The sequence below is a fragment of the Tetrao urogallus genome (genome assembly GCF_951394365.1).
Source record: "Tetrao urogallus genome assembly, chromosome: 1".
In the NCBI taxonomy this organism is placed as follows: Eukaryota; Metazoa; Chordata; class Aves; order Galliformes; family Phasianidae; genus Tetrao; species Tetrao urogallus.
Window position 1 is genome coordinate 58,160,194 of NC_136813.1, and position 20,063 is coordinate 58,180,256.

A 20,063-nucleotide genomic window follows, 5' to 3' on the forward strand; every position below is an offset into this window, starting at 1 on the left:
CTTGATTTAGTGCTTGTGGTAGCAGTGGTAATGGGAGGACAGTTGGACTAGATGATCTTGCAGGTCGTTTCCAACCTTGTGATTCTATGATTCTATAACATGCTGGGGCCACTTTGCTTAGCAGAGCCAAGAACGCTGTTGGTGTTCATGGTGGGAAACCCACATTGCTGACTCATGTTCAGCTTCATCTCTCCAGCTCCTCTCCTGCAGAGCAGCCTTCCAGCTGGGCGGCCCCAGCTGTTCTGCCAGCAGAACGACCACCCCTCATGCTCTCATCGTGCTCTCACCCCGCTCTCACCCCGCTCCCACCCGTACCAGCGCACCCGCAGAACCAAGCACACCTAAATCCCGCAACCAAAACAACCCCCCCCACTCTCGCGACACCTCCCCCTCCCTTTCAGTGTCTCACACATCACGTGAGGACGCGCGGGCGGGGCGAGTGACGTCAGAGGCCATATGACCGGCCGGGGCTGTCGCCTGCCTCCCTAGCGCGGTGCTGCGCCACCGCCCCCCGCTCCTTGCTGCCCTTCTGCCACCGCTTCGCGCCTCCTGCCCCGCTATGGCGCGGGCGCTGCTCGCGGCCGTTCTGCTCGGTAAGGGGGAGCGGGTAGGCAAACGGGCGGGCGGCCGTCAGCGGTAACGCCGGGCCCGGTAGGAGGGTAAAGGTGCACGGCGCTGAGAGGCCGCTCGCTCCTCCGTAGGGCTGGTCCCCTTATGGCTGCCGTGAGGGCAGCCTGGGGGGCCAGCAGCAACGGCAACAACAGCAGCGCGCTTCCCAAATAGCACGGCGCCCGGGAGCGCTGTGTCGCGGACTTGGGGATTGCGACAGCCTGGGCGGCGGGCAGCTGCGTGACTGTTGGCCGCGGCAGTTAGGCTGGGTGACACCCGACGGGTGTCGCTGAGGGGCACGGCTGCCAGCCCTGCTGCCTGCAGCCTGAGAGGCACAGAGCTGCTGCTTCGGTGAGGGCTTGTCGTACGGCTCCATTAGAGGTTCGCGACTTGTTTGCGTTCCAGTCAGACTGCAGTTCTAAAGGGATTCCGCCGCCGCCACTGCTGTGTTCTGGGGTTGTGATAACCCTCCTCTGATCAAATAGCAACTGTAAACATAGCTCAGTCTATTTAACTTCTTAGCATGTAATCTGTGTGCTCCTTCTGCTGTTGAAGCAACGGACAAGTTTACTTTACTACTAACAGTTTATTAACAGCCACGGCTTTATTCTAATGGATATACCGGCATCACTTCTCCCTAGGATCTTAGAACCACAGAAGCACAGAACGTCTTCAGTTGGAGGGGGCCTTAAAGCTGATCCAGTTCCAATCCTCTGCTGTGGGCAAGATCTTAAGGGAGAGCTTTGTGGTGTAAGCAGCACAGATAACATCCATTTTCCTGTGCAGGACAGAGGCTGGGGCAGTAGTGAGGAGCAGCACGGCCTTAGTGGTGCTCGTCAGGTGTTTGCACCCCTTAGTCATCAGAGGGAACGCTGATGAGGTTAAAGCAAGATCACAGGCAGCTGAGGGATTAGCATGGGTGGGTCCGGTGGGAAAGCATTCAGCAGGGCTTTGACCTGGGGATAAGAGATTGATATCTGCTCGATTTTTTTTTTTTTTTTTTCCTTTCTCCCTGCACGTTAGTTGCTCTTTCAGTTTCCTTTCACAGTGAGCAGCAGGCACTCAGCTGAATATTTCACGTGTCGGTGTTAAGCAATTCTTGATGATTTTCCTGACTGATAGTGAGATGGTGTTATGGAGAGATCTGTGCGCTGCTGAGCACAACATGTCAGCTGTGCTGTGTGTCAGGCCCAGCAGAGCTGCCTCTGCTTCTGCTATGCCAGAGCACCAGTAGTTCTTGTGCCAAAAAATGGGCATGGCAGAGAAAACGTTTCCAAAAAAAAAAAAAAAATCTAAGTTTAGTCAGATGTTGATTGATTCAGTGTCAGTGAGTAAATAATGTCTGAGACCCAGGGGGAAACAATGAGATAAAGGTACCATGATGCTGGCACAGGATTAGTGGTGCACAGTCCTCGTGCTCTAATTGCACAACCTTAGTCTGAAGGGGATTTTCAAACTTTGTACCAGTGTGTTTTGCTGTTTGTACTTGCATTGACTGTGCTGATTACAAGAGCTCTGGTAACCAAAGGAGGCCAAAACGCTCCTTTGGAATGGCAGCTTACAGAGAGAGAAACTTAGCTAGCAAATTATAGTTGCTAAATAATGTGGTGTTATACTGTTTTCCTGAGTCTTGGGTTTGCTAGTTATATGTGACTGTATATTGAGTGGTTTTCATGAAATGCAACTGCTTACGTGTTGTGCAACTTCTGAAATGTGGCTTTATCAAACGCTCCCTTAACTATTGTGCTTGCTTGATGGCTTCTTTGAGTGTATTGGCACAGTGTTAAGGGACCTGAATATGCATGTGGGTGCCAGGTCTGTCACCACGTGATGGCTTGCTCAGTCCTGACTCGTGCAGCTCTTCTGGCTCACAAGTCCGGGGCTCTGCCAGGTCTTGTCACACAGTTTGTCTGAGGCATGCTCCTTTCAGCTTAGCCTGGCTTGAAGATTTTACTTTTTGTATAACCTGCTTCCAGATTATTCTGTAGTGAGTAGGATGGTTTTTAATCGTGTTTGCTATGTGTCTAACTTCAAGATGCACTGCTGATGCTGCTGCACTCAGATTCAGCAGGACATCGTCTTTGCCCTCTTTGACACCTGGCAGCGCTGCTGCTTGCCAGTGCTGCTTTCCAAGGGTGAGAGCAGGGGCAGTGGCCCTGCCAGAAGTGGATGGAGTTTCAGACGTGGCTCAGCATTGCATAGGGGCATGTGGCTTAGCTGCTGTTTCTCCAGTGTGGGCTTGGGCATGTGATCCTTATTTAATTATTGGGGCTGTCAGCTTTGTTGAGGGACATGTTAGCTGAGTGGTGTGACATAGCAGTGCTAGGCAGTGCAAGTGCGAAAGGAACTCACGTGAGTGCTGGGGTGTCTCGCCATGGTAGGTCAGCCCTCCCGCAGGACTTGAAGCATCAGCTACTGTAGAGCTATCTCAAGACTTCCTTCCTCTAGACTGTAAACCATAAGAAGCTTCATGTGACTAAGCTGGATGCAACTATCTGGCCAAATGGCAAGTGTACAGATGCAAAGCATCTTTTCTATTATAATGCTCCTATGCTGTCATGTTTATGAATGCAGAGGTCATTCATCCACCTGCTTGTTTGAATTGAGAAACAAGATGTCAACTGTCTTAATGTAAATCAGCAATGCTAAAAAGATAGTTTGAGACTGACTGATGAATTCACCCCTGTAAGTTGGCAGGGATGTGTCTTTGGGACTGGGTGTGGAACTCAGCAGGTGCTGCGCTGCACAAGTGCAGTTTATCCCGTTCTCTCCTACAGTACTCACCCACATCCTGGAGTTGAACTCTGGTCTCTGGTCTCTCTTTTTCCATTATCTATTCTGAAGCATGTCAGAACAGCAGCTGAAGTGTGCCCAGCCTTATCTCTTCCTGTTGTTGAAACCCTGCACCCAGTCTGAGTCCATTGGTGGCAGGTAAATGCTAAGTCAGAGGTTTGTTGTTTATTTTTTTTGAAGACCAGCTTGTCTTGGGAGAAGCAATTCAAGCATTGAGTCTGCTTTGCTTTCATTCATTCCCTGGAAACAGGAGAGTGGGTAAATACTGTGATCTTTAAAGATAAATGTATTTTTAAAGTTCTTGGTTTTTTTTCCTGTACTCTCCTGAAGTTGTACAGGTCCAGGATCAAAGCAAGTGATATTGCTTGCTCTTCCAGTTGTTCAAGGTGTCCTCCTGGGATTGGTGGCTACATTAGAAGGTGTGATTAGAGGAAAGAATTAACTCCTCAGGAATTCTTCCATTCTCGTGTCTGGCATAGACATTACAAGTTCTGAAGAAGGAAGGTCACCTTTCTGCTCCCAAAATGGCACTGAGTTGACAGGATCCTTCCAAACCAGCAAAGGGAGTGAATTACTTGGTACTTCTGTTTGCTTCTCCAGTGAGAAATAAACCTTCTCTGGATAAGAAGCAGCATTCTTAGCTCTTCATGTTGGTGCCCCATGGATAGCAGGTACCTGTGTCACTTTGTGCTGGGGATGTGTCTGACTGAATTGGGATGGATTGCTGCCCTTTCCTCACACCCCGTAGCACAGAAATACTGAAGAAGGTTATATTTATGCAGGAGAACATGGTAGCAAGCCCCAAATTGTATAAAAGTAGTTTTGTTTTGCTGTCTTTATCAGTGGTCATTGTTTCTAGTGCGACTTGGAGACAGTGAATCATTAACTATTGTAACCGAAGTCCTCTTTGCAGGCAGCCAGTGTAAACAATTGCCATTAATAATAGGTGCTTGCTTTCTTTTCTAGAGCACAACAGGTATTCATCTTTCTCCTTTAATAGGTTTCCATTATGCAGGAGAGTAGCTGAAGTGTTGTTGTGCTTGACTAACAGGATTTGAATCATGAAAAGGTTGAGACCTGAAATCATCGTGGTGTGGGCAGGAATGGGTCAAGAATCCCAGCTTTCTCTGAACTGTGTTCAGAAGGCTCAGATTCAGATTGTTCAGCTGTGCCAGATTGTTTTGCAACTGTTGTAGTTTTCAGTTTAAAGCAAACTGTGGTAGATCACTGAGACAAATTGTTACATAAGAAAGGAGGTTTCAATTTTCCTTGACTTTATTCCATCTTGGAGTGTTAATATACACTGCTTGTTTTTTTTTTCCTCATGTAGGAGTGTTAGATAAGGATGGATGTTGGATTTAAAGCAACGTTTCATATGTTTCATAAACATTTCTAGCTTCAATCTTTCTTGCATGACAGGATAACCAGAAATGAGCTCTAAAGGGAGATATCTTATGATGTTTCAACTGAAAATACGCCGCTGGAATAAATGTAAACAGCCCTTTTGTAGGAGCCTACTGGGACACAAAGGAAGCATCTGGACTACGTGAGGTTTCTTTGATGCGAGTGCGTTTCTGGTGATTCTTCTGCCAGATACTCATACCATTTCCAGCTGAATGAATAATGAACTTCACAAAAGTGGCTTTTTTTTTTTTCTATTGAGATTCTGTGAGCTGTTGAGCTGTGGGAATCTGAAGTGCTGCTGCTGCTCTGGCACAGGTAGTAGTCAAGTAGGGTGCTGTGGTTGATTGAGAAGAACGTTCAAAGTCCAAAGAGAAGAAGCTGGAGGTTGTGTCAGATTTTGCACGACATATCAAATGGCAGTGTTGTTGTGAGAAGTACAAGCAATATTCCCAACTTGTAGATATGTTGTAATAAAATTGTGTGTTACTTTATGTGACTGAATAAGAAATAATCCCAGGACAGATCGATTCAGCATCAGTTTGCTTTTTTGTATTCTTGACATTTTGACTGTAGGCTCTTACTATATGTGGGCTGGTGATGATTCATGCCTTAATCACTGGTCTGCACTGAAGCAGCCTTCTCAAACTCAACAGCTGCTTTCCTCCCAAACCCCATGAGCTGCTCTGAGCTGGCTGGCTGGAGCAGAGAGTAGGCAGGAACTTCTTTCCTTCAGTGCCTTCATCTGTTCCTCTATGCTTTTGCTAATTTCTTTGCCCTCCTGTCCCATATTCCCTCAGTCTGTTCTGTGTTCCTCTGTACTTCTGCCCCAGGAGCAAGGGTGTGTGTCGTGCTGCCAGCAAAGTGCTTGCACTGGTCACCATCCTCATGAATGCCCATGTGCTTGCAGGGGAACAGCTTGCTTCACCCCTTCATCAAGGTCAGCTTGCTGTCTCGTGCCTGACGCATGGCTTTTGTTGCTCTGACACTGCAAATCCAGCAGCTGTTGAACAGTTCTAAGGAGGCAGTGAGGCTTTATGGTTTTTGTTTCGATCTAACCACACTGGGTTTCATATCATGGTGTGAACTTAGCATTGCAAAAATCTAGTAGCTATGCAGGTGGAATGTTCTAATGTTTGCTCAGACCACTTATTGTCTATTACTTGTTGAGAATGATTTGTCAGCTGTTCATTCCCACAATCTGTGCTCCACTCAGTGCTTTCTCTGATACCTTTGCATTGTCTTTTGTTCTCTGAATCATCTGGAACAGGTAGGACTCATATTTTCCTTTTGGTCAGCAGTGTTTCCTTAATGCTGTTTCAGTTCTTTCTTTCCACTGCATTTCTCTTTAAAACTTATTTTTTTGTTTGTTTGTTTGTTTCTTTTCTGCTGCATGTTGCTTGTTTTTAGGTCTAAAATCACCAAACTCTTTTAGTAGCTATCAAACAAGCAATCAGCATGCATACTGGAGATGTTCATTCTGTCACATTTTCCATCGGTAGTGTTAGTTTAAGCACAGTTCAAGCCGTCACAGACGGCTGTTTTCTGCCTCTGCTGTTTTCTGTGCAGTGCTAGGAAACTTCAAGAAAGTGTAAGCAGCTCTATTCTTGAGAAAACAAGTGCTTGAGTACCGTGTAAACAGTTCCAAGAGTAAATTCAACTTGAAGGAAACTTTGCAAAGTGAAACTGCTGTGTGGAGGAGCATCAATTATTTCTAGTACTGTACTGAATTGTTTTGGTCACCTTTTTTTTGTGGGAGATGCATTCCTGTCCCTGGAGATGAAGGGAACTGTTGCTGAGGAAGAACAACAAGGGAAAATGCTTACTGAGTGCCAGAGAAATTGTTTCCAGTGTGTCCTTACAACTGAAGTGCTTTCTATGTGTGCTGATGACCTTAGTGGCCTTTCATGATAGTTACAGCGTCAGTGGGTAAAGGAAGAGTAACTGATGTCATCTACCTGGACTTGTGTGAAGTGTTGACATTGTCCTGCACGACATCCTGGTCACCAAATTGGAGAAAAAGGGATGTGGTAGATGGAGCACTGGCTGGATAAGGACTTGGCTGGATGGTCACACTCAGAGTTGCAGTCAATGTCTCGATGCCCAAGTGGAGACAGGTGATGAGTGGTGTTCCTCAGGGATCTGTGCTGGCACTGGTGTTATTAAATATCTTTGTAAGTGACATGGCAGTGAAATTGAGTGAACCCTTAGCAAGTTTGCAGCTGGCACCAAGCTCTGGGTGATGCAGTTGATGCTAGAGGGAAGGGATGCTATCCAGAGGGACGTGGACAGATTTGAGAAGTGGGCCCTTGCCAACCTTATGAAGTTCAGCAAGGCCAAGTGCAAGGTCCTGCACCTGGGTTGGGTCAACCCCATGCACAGACACAGGTTGGGTGGAGAATGACTTGAGAGCAGCTCTGAGGAGAAGGATTTAGGGGTGTCAGTTGATGAAAGATTCAACATGAGCCAGCATTGTGCACTTGCCCCCCAAGGCTAACCACATCCTGGATTGCATCAAGAGAAATGTGACCAGCAGGTCAAGGGAGGTGATTCTGCCCCTCTGCTCTTGTGAGACTCCACCTGGGAAATGGCTTTAAACTGTAAGAGGGTAGATTTGGACCAGATATTAGGAAGGAACTCTTTACAATGAGGGTGGTGAGACACTGGAACAGGTTGCCCAGTGAGGCTGTGGATGCCCCTTCCCTGGAAGCATTCAAGTCCAGGCTGGATGGGGCTGTGAGCAACCGGGTCTAGAGGGAGGTGTCCCTGCCATAGCAGAGGGGTGGAATTACAGGTGGTTTAAAGGTCCCTTCCAACCTAAACCATTCTATGATTCTGCCCTGTCCAGATGATAAAAGCCCAGTTTGTCCTGATTGCCATAATGCTATTGTATGCACTGTAGTCCTGTAGCAAAAAGTTTTCAGGTTGTGATTTGCTTTTTTAGAAACCTCTTGAGAATGGGAAAGCCAGCTAATGGATAATCCCTATGCTGGATCTTTTTGCTATATCAGCAGTTGAATGGATTAGCATGTTTGACTCTTCAAAGCTTATTTGCTTGTGATAAATGGAGTGGTTTGTCTTACAGCTGCTTTTTTTCAGGCTTTCTGCGAGGTGACAAAGCACTAGCAGAAAACAGCGCAGGCGTGGTGAGATTTGTTTTGGGTGTGTGGGGGCAATCAGGAACATGAAGAAAAGGCTCTGCAGTGAAGAGCTTTGAGCAGGTGCAGTTGAGCACAGAAGCAGGAACACTGTCCATGGGGCTTTTAGTGCAAATGAAGTTGAGGATAACCAGCACTCTGCTGGTACACGTGCCCCAGGTGAAGGTCATCAGTGGCAGCCTGTGCAAAAGTCCCTCCTGCTGTCAGAGGATGATCCCATGCTCCTCCAACCACACAGTCCTTCCCTGCACAGGCAGTAGTAGCGTGTGAGGCTCCAAGCAGAGGAGAAGCCCTGCTTTAGTCAGCAGCTCTACCTGAGATTAGCTTAAAGGCAGGAAACTGTGACCTCTGTCTGTGTCAAGGTCTTGGCCCCCATCTTTCTCTCAAGTGCAGGGAGTGTGATGGCAGACAGGAGAGGCGTTCCTGGCAAACAGGGCACTCTCCATCATGCTGCCTTTGGCAATGCCTCCCAAACATCTGCAGTCAGTCCAAGCCCACTAACTAGTGCATTCAGCATGTGTGCAGCTGAGTGTCTTGGTGCAGAGGGAAGAGAGGATTTTTGAGGGGTGGCTGAGCAGTACAGGGCTGCAGGACCTCATGTGTTAAGTTGGTTCTGGCTGAAGCTTGCAAAACAGCTGCTGTGCAGGGTGAACGTGGAGTTGCTGCCTTGAACAGCATGACTGATGCACTTGTTACAAGCTTTTCTTATGCTTTGAGGATCCAGCATGTCAACAGCTTTGGTCTGGGCAGCTTTGTCTTTTATAAATGGGGTGTTAAATATGTTCTCTTGGTTATTGATGCTGAGGCTGCTATGGAAACTTAGTCGTTACAGTCTCTAAATGCAACTGCTGTTCAGGATATGTCTTCAAAATGGAGTTGTACATGCTTATCTTTGCTTGGATTGAAAAATCGAATCTTATGTGACCCCCATTTACTTGTCCCTCTTACAGGCTTTTTACAGGCTTCCTCTTCATTTGATGTGAGAGATTCAACAGGCAAAGTCTGCATAATTGCTAACCTGACAGTAGCCTTCTCAGTGGAATACAAAAGCAATGGGCAAAAGCAGGTAATGGGAGGCATCTCCCTTCTTGTCTTGTGTATTTTGTACCATGTGTGGGGTCTTTTTGTGAGTGTGCACTACTGAAACTTTGAACAAATATTTAAGCTTGAAAAACTACTTCTGCAAACATTCCCCTCTTCCAGTCATGTTGCATCAACTTCTCCTTTATTACTGATGTTTCCTGTAATTGAAGAACAGGCTGTCTGAAATTACCACAGTAAGAGGTGTGGAACTCAGACTGAAATTCCACACAAGTCCTATTGGTAGCTGAAATGGTTTTCATCGTAACTGTAAATGAAACAAATGCTACCAGTTTTTTTAGTTGTGAATGTGATCATCGCGAGTTACTTAGATTGACTAAATCTGAAGTGAAATGGCCACTAGCAAGGAGCTTTCAAACTCTGAAACCTGTGATCTGCTCCCTTAGCTGGTCTCTGTAGGTTCCAGTATGTCTGCAGGCTTGCAGTCTACTAACAAAGTTAAACTGAAAAGTTAAGAATCTTTATTTGCAAATATTCAGCTTTTGAATTTACTGACTCTGGCATCTTTACTACTAGGCAGGAATCGCTGATTATTTATAATCCTATTGAGGTGGTGTGTTTTAAGGCACTCCTGTTGAAATTTTTTCCTTTGTTGTCAAAGTTGTCAAGTTAATATGAAATTAAAACATCCACTGCTTTGCCAGTGTTGATACTTTTCTGTAAGTGATTTGAGTTATGTAGTCCATTTTCCAGCACTGATGGTCTGAAATCCTGCTGATGGTGCTGTACAAGTTTGCATTCAGAAGTAATTGCTTTCATAACAGGCTTTGGCTGTTTCTTGTTAAGCCATAAACTCAAACTTTCCAGTGAATGCTGTTTGTCTTCAGGTGTCAAGTTACTTTGCCAATATGTATTAAACTCAGAGAATTATATCCAAACTGCATAGACTGCCATTTGCTTTTGTTCTTTCTCAGTCACACTACAGGAAGCAAAACTTAAAGCTCTCCCACCTTTTGCGTGTCCAGAATTTGCAATTTGATTTACCTGGTGTGGGTGCACCTGCAAATTCATTGCCCTGGCTTAAGGGGGGAAGTCTAAGAGGTGATGTGAGGGCGTACAGTTTTTTGTCCTCAAATTTCAGAGAGCATGATTCTTAGAAATCTGAGTGCCATTAATATGCTACTTGCTATATACTGGGTAAGTAAGTAGACGCCTTATAATATATGTGAAAGTCACTTGTATGTTTTGTAGCAGGTTATTTGAAAAGCAGTAAGGAAAAGCTGTAATGTTGTCCCTTCTGTGTGTTCTGTTTTCTTACCCCACAGTTTGCACATTTCTTTCTTCCCCAAAATGCCACATCACAGTCACACAGCTCGTGTGGTGAAGGTAACACATCTCATCCCATTCTAGCATTGAGTTTTGGAGCAGGACACTTGATAAGTCTGAATTTCTCAAAAACTCTGGATGAGTACCAAGTTGAAGAGCTGACTTTCCACTACAATCTGTCTGATGAAACTTTATTCCCTAATGCATCTGAAGGTAAAATGAAAACTTCCTGTTCTTATTATGTCACCCTTGCAGATGCAATACTGATTTGTTTCCATAAAATCTGTTACATACTAATGCCATGTGATCTGTTCACAGGAAGAGTGATGGAAGTGACACACAAATCTGTTATTCAGGCCCGTATTGGCACAGAATACAGATGCATCAACTCCAAGTACATCCATATGAGGCATGTGAACGTTACTTTCAGCAATGTTACTTTGGAAGCCTATCCCACAAATGGCACTTTCAGTACAAACAGTAGGTATCTCATAACAGAAACTTGTACTTGGTGGGCTAATATTTCCAATAGTAGGTGTTACTTTTGAGTCTTGATTCTACCTATTTAGGCAGCTGTTGTCTTGAAGCTGGGCCTGGAGCATCTCTCTTATGAAGAAAGGCTGAGTGAGCTGGGTCTGTTCAGCCTTGAGAAAAGAAGACTGAGAGGGGACCTGATCCAGGTCTATAAATATCTAAGGTGTGGGGGGCAGAATGGCGAGGACGGACTGTTTTCAGTGGTGAGTGGAGACAGGACAAGGGGAAAGGGCTGGAAACTGCAGCATAGGAAGTTCTGCACAAACATGCGCAAGAACTTCTTTACAGTGAGGGTGACGGAGCACTGGAACAGGCTGCCCAGGGAGGTGGTGGAGTCTCCTTCTCTGGAGATGTTCAAGACCTGCCTGGATGCCTACCTGTGCGACCTGGTGTAGGGAACCTGCTTTGGCAGGGGGGTTGGACTCGATGATCTCTGGAGGTCCCTTCCAACCCTTACAATTCTGTGATTCTGTGAAGCTGATAGCAGAATCTGCTGAAATGAATAAACTTGCTTCAGGTTTCCTCTGGGTGTGTCAATGTTCATGGCTTACAGATCCAAGCACTCTGTTTCTGGGAGTTCTGTGCAGGCATCAGGGAACATTTCTCCTGCTTGTGATCCCTTCAGGCTGTAAACACCTGCTGCTGTAGGAAGTCAGCTGGGCACGTGGCCCAGATCCTGGTTTGGAGAGCATCTCATCCCTTCGAAGAGTTACTCTTTACCCAAGTAATGTGAACTGGTTACTGTGTGCCCTGGGGAAGATAGGTGGTAGAGGACAGCTGTGAGTTGGTCTGTAGGGAGAGGGTATCTAAAACTTCCTGTAGATGGGTTTATACAAGCTATGGAAATGTTATGTCAGCCACAATCCCCAAAGGCTTTTTGTCCCGATTTGCTTGTATTAAAAAGCATTACAGAATTTAACTTTCGTAATGAATAGAAAACAGGCTACTTCACAGTGTGTTCATGCTCTGTTTTTGTGGCAGCGTTCTTCAGTTTACAAGGCTCTTGTTGCCCATGGCGTTTTAGGGAGCAGTAAGTCTTTTAGGGCAAGAAGCCTTCATGTTCTCAAGGTAGCTTGGAACTCTTCTTTCCTATGCTGCTAATCCCATTTGTGCACTTGTGAAGTTGAAGGAATCTTAAAACCAGAGTAGTCAATGCTGGCATACAGTGATGCATTGAACAAGTGCCTTCTATGGGAGTATTTGTACTTTGTCCCATCTCTGCAAAATACTTGGTCTGATGCATGGTAATACTAGAGTTGACTTTTTTTATGGCTGTCTCATGTTACTGAGTTGGTTTTCAACATGTATCCTTTCCTCAATCAGAATTTTCCCTTCAGTGAGCTAGTCTGCAGCACAACTGTGGACATGTTTGTAATTTAAAAAATATGGTTTCTATTACTCCAGTCTTCAGAACGATCCAATTTTAAGTGTCTTGGTGCAGTTATCCAGGCATACTGGGTAAGCATGTGAGCAGTTACAAGGAGGCTTCAACAAGAGCCATGATGTTGGGAAAAGCTACTTCTTAACTTCGCAAAACTTCAATAAAATCTCCTTCCTGCCTATTTGGCACCACCTCTTTATTGTCTATTCTTACAGTCCTTCAGTTAAACTGCAAGGCAATATTGTATTATCTTGGGTGGGTGTTCCTTATGGAACACAAGTTCATCAACATCTGCTTTACTAGTTACTTCATTTTCTCTTTTTTTCTTTTTTCTGTCTGGTAGTATCACTGTCTTGATGAAGCCATCGATGTTTGGCAATATGATTTCATCATCTGGTGATACTGTTTGGTTTTAGTTCATGCTACTGGTTTTGGAGTGTGGTTTTTTTTTTTTTTTTTCCCCTTCCACATTACTGTAATCCACACTGCCATGCTCAGCTTTTTCTTTTTAATTAATATCTTCCTTTATTTTCTTTTAATTTCCTGAGACTGCACACAGTACTTTTGTAGTTTTTCCATTCGTACTGCATCATGAGCTATCTCCATTACTTATTTCTAATTCAGATAGTTAAAGAGTTCTTTATCATTTTTGTCTTGATCCTGAAAACAACTTGTTCTCTCCAGGTCAGTTCCTTCTTTCCACTCTCAGGCTTGTGACTTCCCCATGCCTTTTGGCAGCTCATTATTGATCAACTTGCAACCTTGAATTCTCCTTTAGCTTTCTTTTTTTTGTTTTATCAACAGTTCTTTCATTAGTTCTTTCATTCCTGCTAGTGATCTGAGCAGTGATCACTGAAAGGAAGTACAGTCAGTAGTCAGTGCATCTGTAATAGTAGTAGTTATTTCTGGCAGCGTATCTCCAAGTTAATGTCTGAGGTTGCTGCAGTGATTCTCAGCTCTGAAGAAAGAGAGCTTTAATTTTATCTGTTGGTAGAATTGTCAGCTGCTTTCCTGTAACTGTCAGAAAAAGACAAGAGCATTTTGCCTGCACATCTGTTTTGCAGAGCTAGTAGGAGCTGTGCTGTAAGTTAGTCCAGTAAAAAACACTATATCAAAATTCCACCTAGAACAAACTACCACTTGAAGTCCGTGTCTGCCAAGTTTAGTAAGAGGCTGTATATGTTGAGGCTTTGCAGACAGTAGGAAATTGCCCACTGAAGTAGCATTTAAACTGGCTGCCTGGTTTATTTGGACATCACTGCGTTCTGGGGCCTGAACAGTATCCGATGAACTGACAGAAGGTAGAGTCACTCCTCCGTTCATCCTTCTCTCTGCTCTTCTCTCCTTCCAGAAATGGGAGTAGAAAGTGGAGTAGGAAATAGAGTTGTTCTGTGATGGAGTTCGTGTGAGTTCACAAGATGTAGTTAGGCTATGTTTAGAGTCATAATGAAATGCTAAGTTGCTTTTAAGTACAGAGGCTATTCATTACTTATCCATTATCTGCAAGATAGGTATGGACTGTGAGGCTGTTGCAGTTACTGACATCCTTACAAAGTTGCAAGTTGTTCTCCCTAAAACAGGGAAATGACCTTGACTTGGAAGTCAGGGAAGCCTGTGCTACAGTAATGCCTTTGCTATGACCTTTGGTTTTGGCTTAGATCCTCAATGCAGGAAGCTTTTTGGCTATCCACAAGCTCAGTTCCTGCTGCCAGGTATTTGTGAATACTCTGGCAAATGAAGCCACTGTTCTGTCTCTCCTTTTACTGTGGAAGCTTATACTGAAGCTGGATGAGAAGTCAGGCAGTCATCTTCACTCAGCCATGCACTTCAGGTGGTAGGTAGCTGTAAATACAAGAGTGCAGGGAAGGTGGACGTGAGACCCAAATGTAAAGGATAGAGGAGAGCCCTTGCCATCAGAACCAGTGTCTTGCAATTACATTGGAGATGGAAGTGTCACAGCTTTGCTGAGTGTCGAGTGAGAACTTGACAGGTCCAGTATGGTATTTCTTATGTTACTGTGAGTATTGACACAATGAAAGAAGTAGGGTTCTCATGACTTGGTAGCATACAGAGGGAAACAAGAACAACACAGCCCTGGGAGACTGCTTTTGATGCTAGGCATGAGAATTACTCCTCTGCTTCTGACACACGGCTGCCTAGGATGTCCAACAGGGGGAGTCGTTAAAGCCTCGCAGTGAGCAGACAGCAGGAATGCTGGCTCTGTCAACATGGAATCTCTTGTTTGTACTGATTTGATTGTGAAGTAAAACTATAGAAATCAATAAAACAGATGCAGGCACCGTGAACTTCTGTAAATAAAAGCAGAGGTATGATTTTCATATGCTAGGTTTTAAGAGATTCTTAAACTTTGAAACAGAGTTCAAGTAATGTTTTTGTTATTGTTTGTCACCTTTTATTACCTTTTGTTAGGAAGAGCTACTTGAAATTGTCCTCCTTTCCCTCGAGGATGAGAAAGGCAGATAATCCTGTAACTGTTCGGTGGTGACTGTATGTTTTCCTTTCTTTTCAGAGACAGAATGTAGTGAAGATATGGTCTCTACTACCACTGTAGCACCAACAACTCCAAAACACACTACTAGCCAGGTTCCAGTAACTAGCCCAGCACCAACTGCAGCACCCTCGAATCCTGCAGTTGGTAAATACAACGTGACTGGTGCAAATGGAACCTGTGTCCTTGCCTCCATGGGGTTACAACTTAACATCACCTATCTGAAAAAAGATGAGAAGGTACATTTTTCTTCACAACCTTCAGATTCTTTAGAGAACACTTGCCAAATTATTACAGGGTATTTCTTTTCCGTAAAACATATTTATTTTTGTTTGTTTCTTCATAGGGTTCATCCATGATTGCCCTCTATTTGAATTGCTTAGCTTGGCTTACGCTTGGGTCTGGTTAAACTCAGTAGTGCTGGAAGAGGTCATTTAAAGATTTTTTTTTCTTCAGTAAGAGTACTAAACTTGTCTGTCAAATCCAGTTTAGTGTACATGGCCATTCCACAGGAACAGTAAAAATGATAAAAATATGACTAGGTGGATCCTATATCAAAGATTCCATCTAAACAAGGCATCTGAACTGTGAAATACAAGAATTTAGCCTGAGGTGCCTAAGTGAAACAGTGAAGCAATGTTAGAAGGGAACATAATTGCCATTGTAAAACAAGACAGTTGACAAAATTTTAGGGGACCCAGAACCACCTGAAAATTACTTCTTTAACTTGCAGCTGATACCAGCAGAATATTTGACTCAACTGTAATGATGTAATCTAGCGGATGGCAGCCCTGCCCACAGGTTCCAGTGTTGGAACTGGATGGACTTTGGGGTCCTTTCCAGCACAAGCCGTTCTATGATTCAGAGTTACTTAATTTCAAGAACTAATTTAATTTCAGTGGTGAAAGTGCTGCATGGATTGCATAAGTTGCAGCCTTGGGGTTAGGCTCCTTGATTCCGCTGGTGTTACAAGGCATGGCTTGCCAGCCTTGTATACGAACCTGTTTCCCATTAGCCAGTAAGGCAAAGTTATGAGCCATAATCCCAGGGGTTGCTGAAGGCCTTGATAGGAAACAGCAACAACCAAGGCTCAGTAAACCTACATGTTTACTGTACAGAGCTTCTGTTGTGTGCTTGTTCCCCCTATCCTGTGGCTTTAATCTGAGTTGATGTTGGGTGACGGTGGGCAAACAAATGAAGGCTGCAAATTTAAGTTGGATCCCAGCTGATGTGTGGCTGTACAGTAGATAGCTATGTTGGCAACTGTGTTTAAGCCACGTGGTGCCACGTTCCCTGAGCTGCTTCCCGTTGCATGGCATTCTCACACAGCTGGACTGGCTGATAGCTGATCTATCAATCAGTGAGGAGGTGGTAAAATTGATTTTCCAAAGTCACGAGAGGTTTAGCTAATGTCTCAGAGCTGCTGCTGATTTGTTTCGTTGTTCAGCAAGTGCATTTAACGTGTAGTTGTCTGCAGATGCAGGACAATATAAAATCATTTACTGTGAGCAAAACTAAAGCATTCTGTGCAGAAGTGACTTGCAGGGTGGCAACTTTTAATGGCAGCATTTTGTAGCTTGTTGCTCCCACTGTAGTGGTGGTAACTGATGTTTCTCTGTGCTGCAGGAGCAAAGAAGTTTAGCGTGGAGAAAGCAGCAGCTGGGGCTGTGGGGAGCTTCAGCAAGAATGCAGATATGCCTGCTGTTCTATGCCAGCCCGGTAGCTCTAGCACAAATTATCTCAGGTGTAATTTACATGCATATCTGCCCTTTTGCCCTTAAAGCATGTAGGTCAGTATAGCATTGTATACATGTGAGTGCAGGCAAACTAGAAGTTTCCTAATGATGTAGTGGTGTGCTAGTTTCTTAAAGAATAGATATCATGATTGGTCCTCTTTTCCCATAGATGGGGTTGGATCTACTGAATTTTGTACCACATAATACAAATGCTTCTGGAACATGTGACAATACATCTGCCTTCTTGAATCTGGCTTTTGAGAAAACAAAGATCACCTTCCACTTTGTATTGGTAAGGATCTCTAGACAAAGCACGTAAGATCTCTGCAGTATTTCTGATGTGGGCATATTAACCTGGGCAATTACTATAGCAAAAAGCTCCAATTATGGGAGGGGGAATGAGTAACGACTTTGGTTTTAATACTACAATAGAGGGGATTTAATTCTTAGTAACTCTTATAAGGAAAGAATGTACAGATATTCTGCTTGGATCAGGAATTTCTTTCCTTTGGATTGATGAGCCTGTAAAGGTTTTTTTACCCAAGCTGGGAACAGTTCTGGTGTAGCAGATGAATAGCCTCACACAACAAAGGTTGGGTTGAACAGCACTATTTTCAATGAAAACTACTGGTGTCTTTTTCTTTGTTTAAAAGAATGCAAGTAGTGAGAAATTCTTCCTGCAAGGTGTGAATGTCAGCACAACTCTGCCTTCTGAAGCAAAAGGTAGGGACTTTTTAAGTGTATTTTCAGTGACCGCTTCCTTAAATATTAAAGGCTGCCTGCATCAAGGAACACATTAGGAATGCTGGGGAGGAATGTCTTTTGAATTTAAAGCTCAGTGAGCTCCCAGCTTCTGCTTTTCAGGATTCTTTAATAAGACTTTCTCTTACACAGCTCCAATGTTTGAAGCATCAAATGACAGCATGAGTGAACTGAGAGCTACGGTGGGGAATTCCTACAAATGCAGTGCAGAGGAGAATCTCCAGGTCACAGACAAAGCTCTTGTCAATGTATTTAATGTTCAGGTCCAGGCTTTCAAGGTTGATGGAGACAAGTTTGGGACAGGTAAGAGGTTTGTATTTTGATACGTGGGTGGAGGGAACTGCAATCTATGAGAAACCCAAGTCTGTAGTCAAGGAAGAAGGTGCTATGCTTAGTCTGTGTGCTGTATTGCAGGTGCTGTGGGAGTTGATAAGGTGTTTGAATTGAGGCTAGTGTGACAAGTCTGTAAAAAGCAGCTTTGGAATAACTGGGACTCATTATAACGAGTTAAGGAGGAGCATTAATGGACCTTCCTAACAGTGCTCAGACAGTTGTGTGAGAGGGGAAAAGGTCTGGGAAGTTCCTTGGTGCTCTGCTTAGTGCTGTTCTTTGTGACTGTGGTTAAAAGAAACAACTGGAGGTAGGTGTCTGCCTGGACTGGTGCCTAACGTAACTCTTTCTCTCTCTTCAGTGGAAGAATGTCAGCTGGATGAAAACAACATGCTGATCCCTATAATAGTTGGTGCAGCCCTTGCTGGTCTGGTTCTAATTGTCCTGATTGCTTACTTGATTGGCAGAAAGAGGAGCCACGCTGGGTACCAGACAATTTAATGACTTGCACTAAATTCCAGTGTAGGTAAAAAGCAATTGCAAGAAGCTGGAAAAACAAACAAACAAACCACCCCTATCTCTCCCTGAGCTAAGATCGATATTGTAAGGGAACACCTTATCTTGCAAATTGCTTCTAAAAGTCTGCTTTATTAAATGTGAAATCATCTTGCAGCATTTAACTATGCACAAAAATAACTTCTGAAAATTCTGGTGTTTAATTTTGCTAACTAGTTGAAATATTTACCCACTTAGAAACAAGCTAAAAGTTTTTGGGTTTGTTTTTTTTTTTTAAAGGATGATTTATTTTTTTTTTTAATTGGAAGGTAAAGTCAGCATAAAGATGCTGGAAAGAGATGCAACTAATCTACATTGACTCAATTTCAGAGCTCTTAACAAAGGGAAAACATTCACGATCGGCACTGCTGCCATCCAGTGATGATAACAATACTGATGGTGCATTGACAGGAATTCAGTAACAACTGACAAAAACGAAATTGATCTAAACCCCACCTCATCTCTAGGGTGTGTATTTTGTATTACTAAGCTTTAAACACGATGCCTGGCATATGCAGGGTGTGAACAACGCAATACTCAACCCTTACAGGAACTCTGTGCGATTGGACAGCTCCCCTGTTTGATATTTCCGATGCTCTGCCAGCTCCTTAGGAGCTGGTCCTTTTTTAAAATGGGTGTTATTTTTATTTACATTTTTTTGTAAAGTGATTTCAGTCTCTTCTGTTGGAAGGTCCAGAGAGATCCTGTTACTGCACATGTGTACAATATAGGTCTCAATCTGCTGATTCTCTTGCTTTAAACTTGGCTGGGGGGTTGTACACTTTAAGGATCAGTTCTTATGTATGCATTGCCTGTAACAATGCTAATAAAGACACTTTTTTTCTGTATACCCTTGCGTTGCTTGTCAGTTTCTAAAACACAGTTGGCCACTTAATGTGTGCATGGTCTTGGTTTGGCTCTACTTCTGGAGCTCTTAGTGTGGGATTGTTAAACCAGAGCTTTGTCCCTCCTTCTCTGTCACCAACCTGTATACAGTGGTTTGAAATGGCACTTCCTGCTGCTGTGGAGGTTGTCCTTGGCAACAGGGAAGGCTGCTGCATGTCAGTAAGCTGGGGCCCGGAGAGGATGATGCTTACGTGAAATTGTAGCTTGCTGAGAGACATCAGCACAAAGGCCTGCCCTGCTCAGCACTGCTTTCTGAAAATGGTGCTAGGATACTCAGTACGAGCGCTCCCTGCGAAGCCAGCTTCTTGCCAGCTTCTTACCAGCTGCTGGGATGTGTGCCTGCTCAGGTTTTGGTGTGCTGAACTGTATTCAGAATGACACCTTTCCCTTTAAAGCAGGAAGGTGAGGGAAGGGATGTGGCCACGAGAGGGCTCTGTGAGGACAGAGCCATTCAGCAGGGGCAGGGCTGCTGCTTTGCTTCTTCCTGCTAGGAGATAGAAGGATGCTTGGACTTGCGTTCAAGTATGGCTTTGGAGCTGGCTGCTGCTTTGTCCTGTTAAGAAGGAAGTCTGTTGACAGCTGGCTGGGCAAGTGCATCCTTCCCAAGGGCACAGCTATGTGAGGATAGAGCATCTGTAGTGTAACCTTAGAATAAAGCAGCAGTGTGGAACAAAGCAGAAGTACAGTGTCTGCCTACAGCCTCCCCTACACAGAGTGAGAAATGTTACTTCTTCCACATTTGAGTCAAATCTTTTATTATGCGCTGTGCCCTTGAAGCTTTTGAGCCAGAAAACCTTTACGAGTATACAAAACACCAGGAAAAAAAAACAGGCTCTGACAAATTAAATTAGATTTATTTTGTACAAATGGAAAGAGGTGTCATAGTTAATACAATACGAAGGATATGTAATTCTATACACCTGTTTCAACATTACAAAACGCCCTGAAAAGACAAGGACAGTGACTTCAAGAAGAGTGTCCTTACACTGATCACATTCTACTCTGAAAACACTTGAATTCTT

At 44.2% G+C, this 20,063-nt stretch overlaps 1 protein-coding gene across 1 annotated transcript; it reads left to right on the forward strand.

The window, feature by feature from the left end:
- Positions 1 to 559: 559 nt before the first annotated feature.
- LAMP1 (lysosomal associated membrane protein 1) lies at positions 560 to 18,081 on the forward strand (the record flags this gene model as incomplete). The annotated part of the gene is made up of 9 exons (XM_079532816.1): positions 560 to 593; positions 8,912 to 9,027; positions 10,328 to 10,541; positions 10,647 to 10,808; positions 14,774 to 14,991; positions 16,658 to 16,780; positions 17,142 to 17,211; positions 17,383 to 17,553; positions 17,942 to 18,081. 9 exons carry the CDS (start codon positions 560 to 562, stop codon positions 18,079 to 18,081), a joined length of 1,248 nt encoding a protein of 415 aa, XP_079388942.1.
- Between the last annotated feature and the right edge of the window lie 1,982 nt (positions 18,082 to 20,063).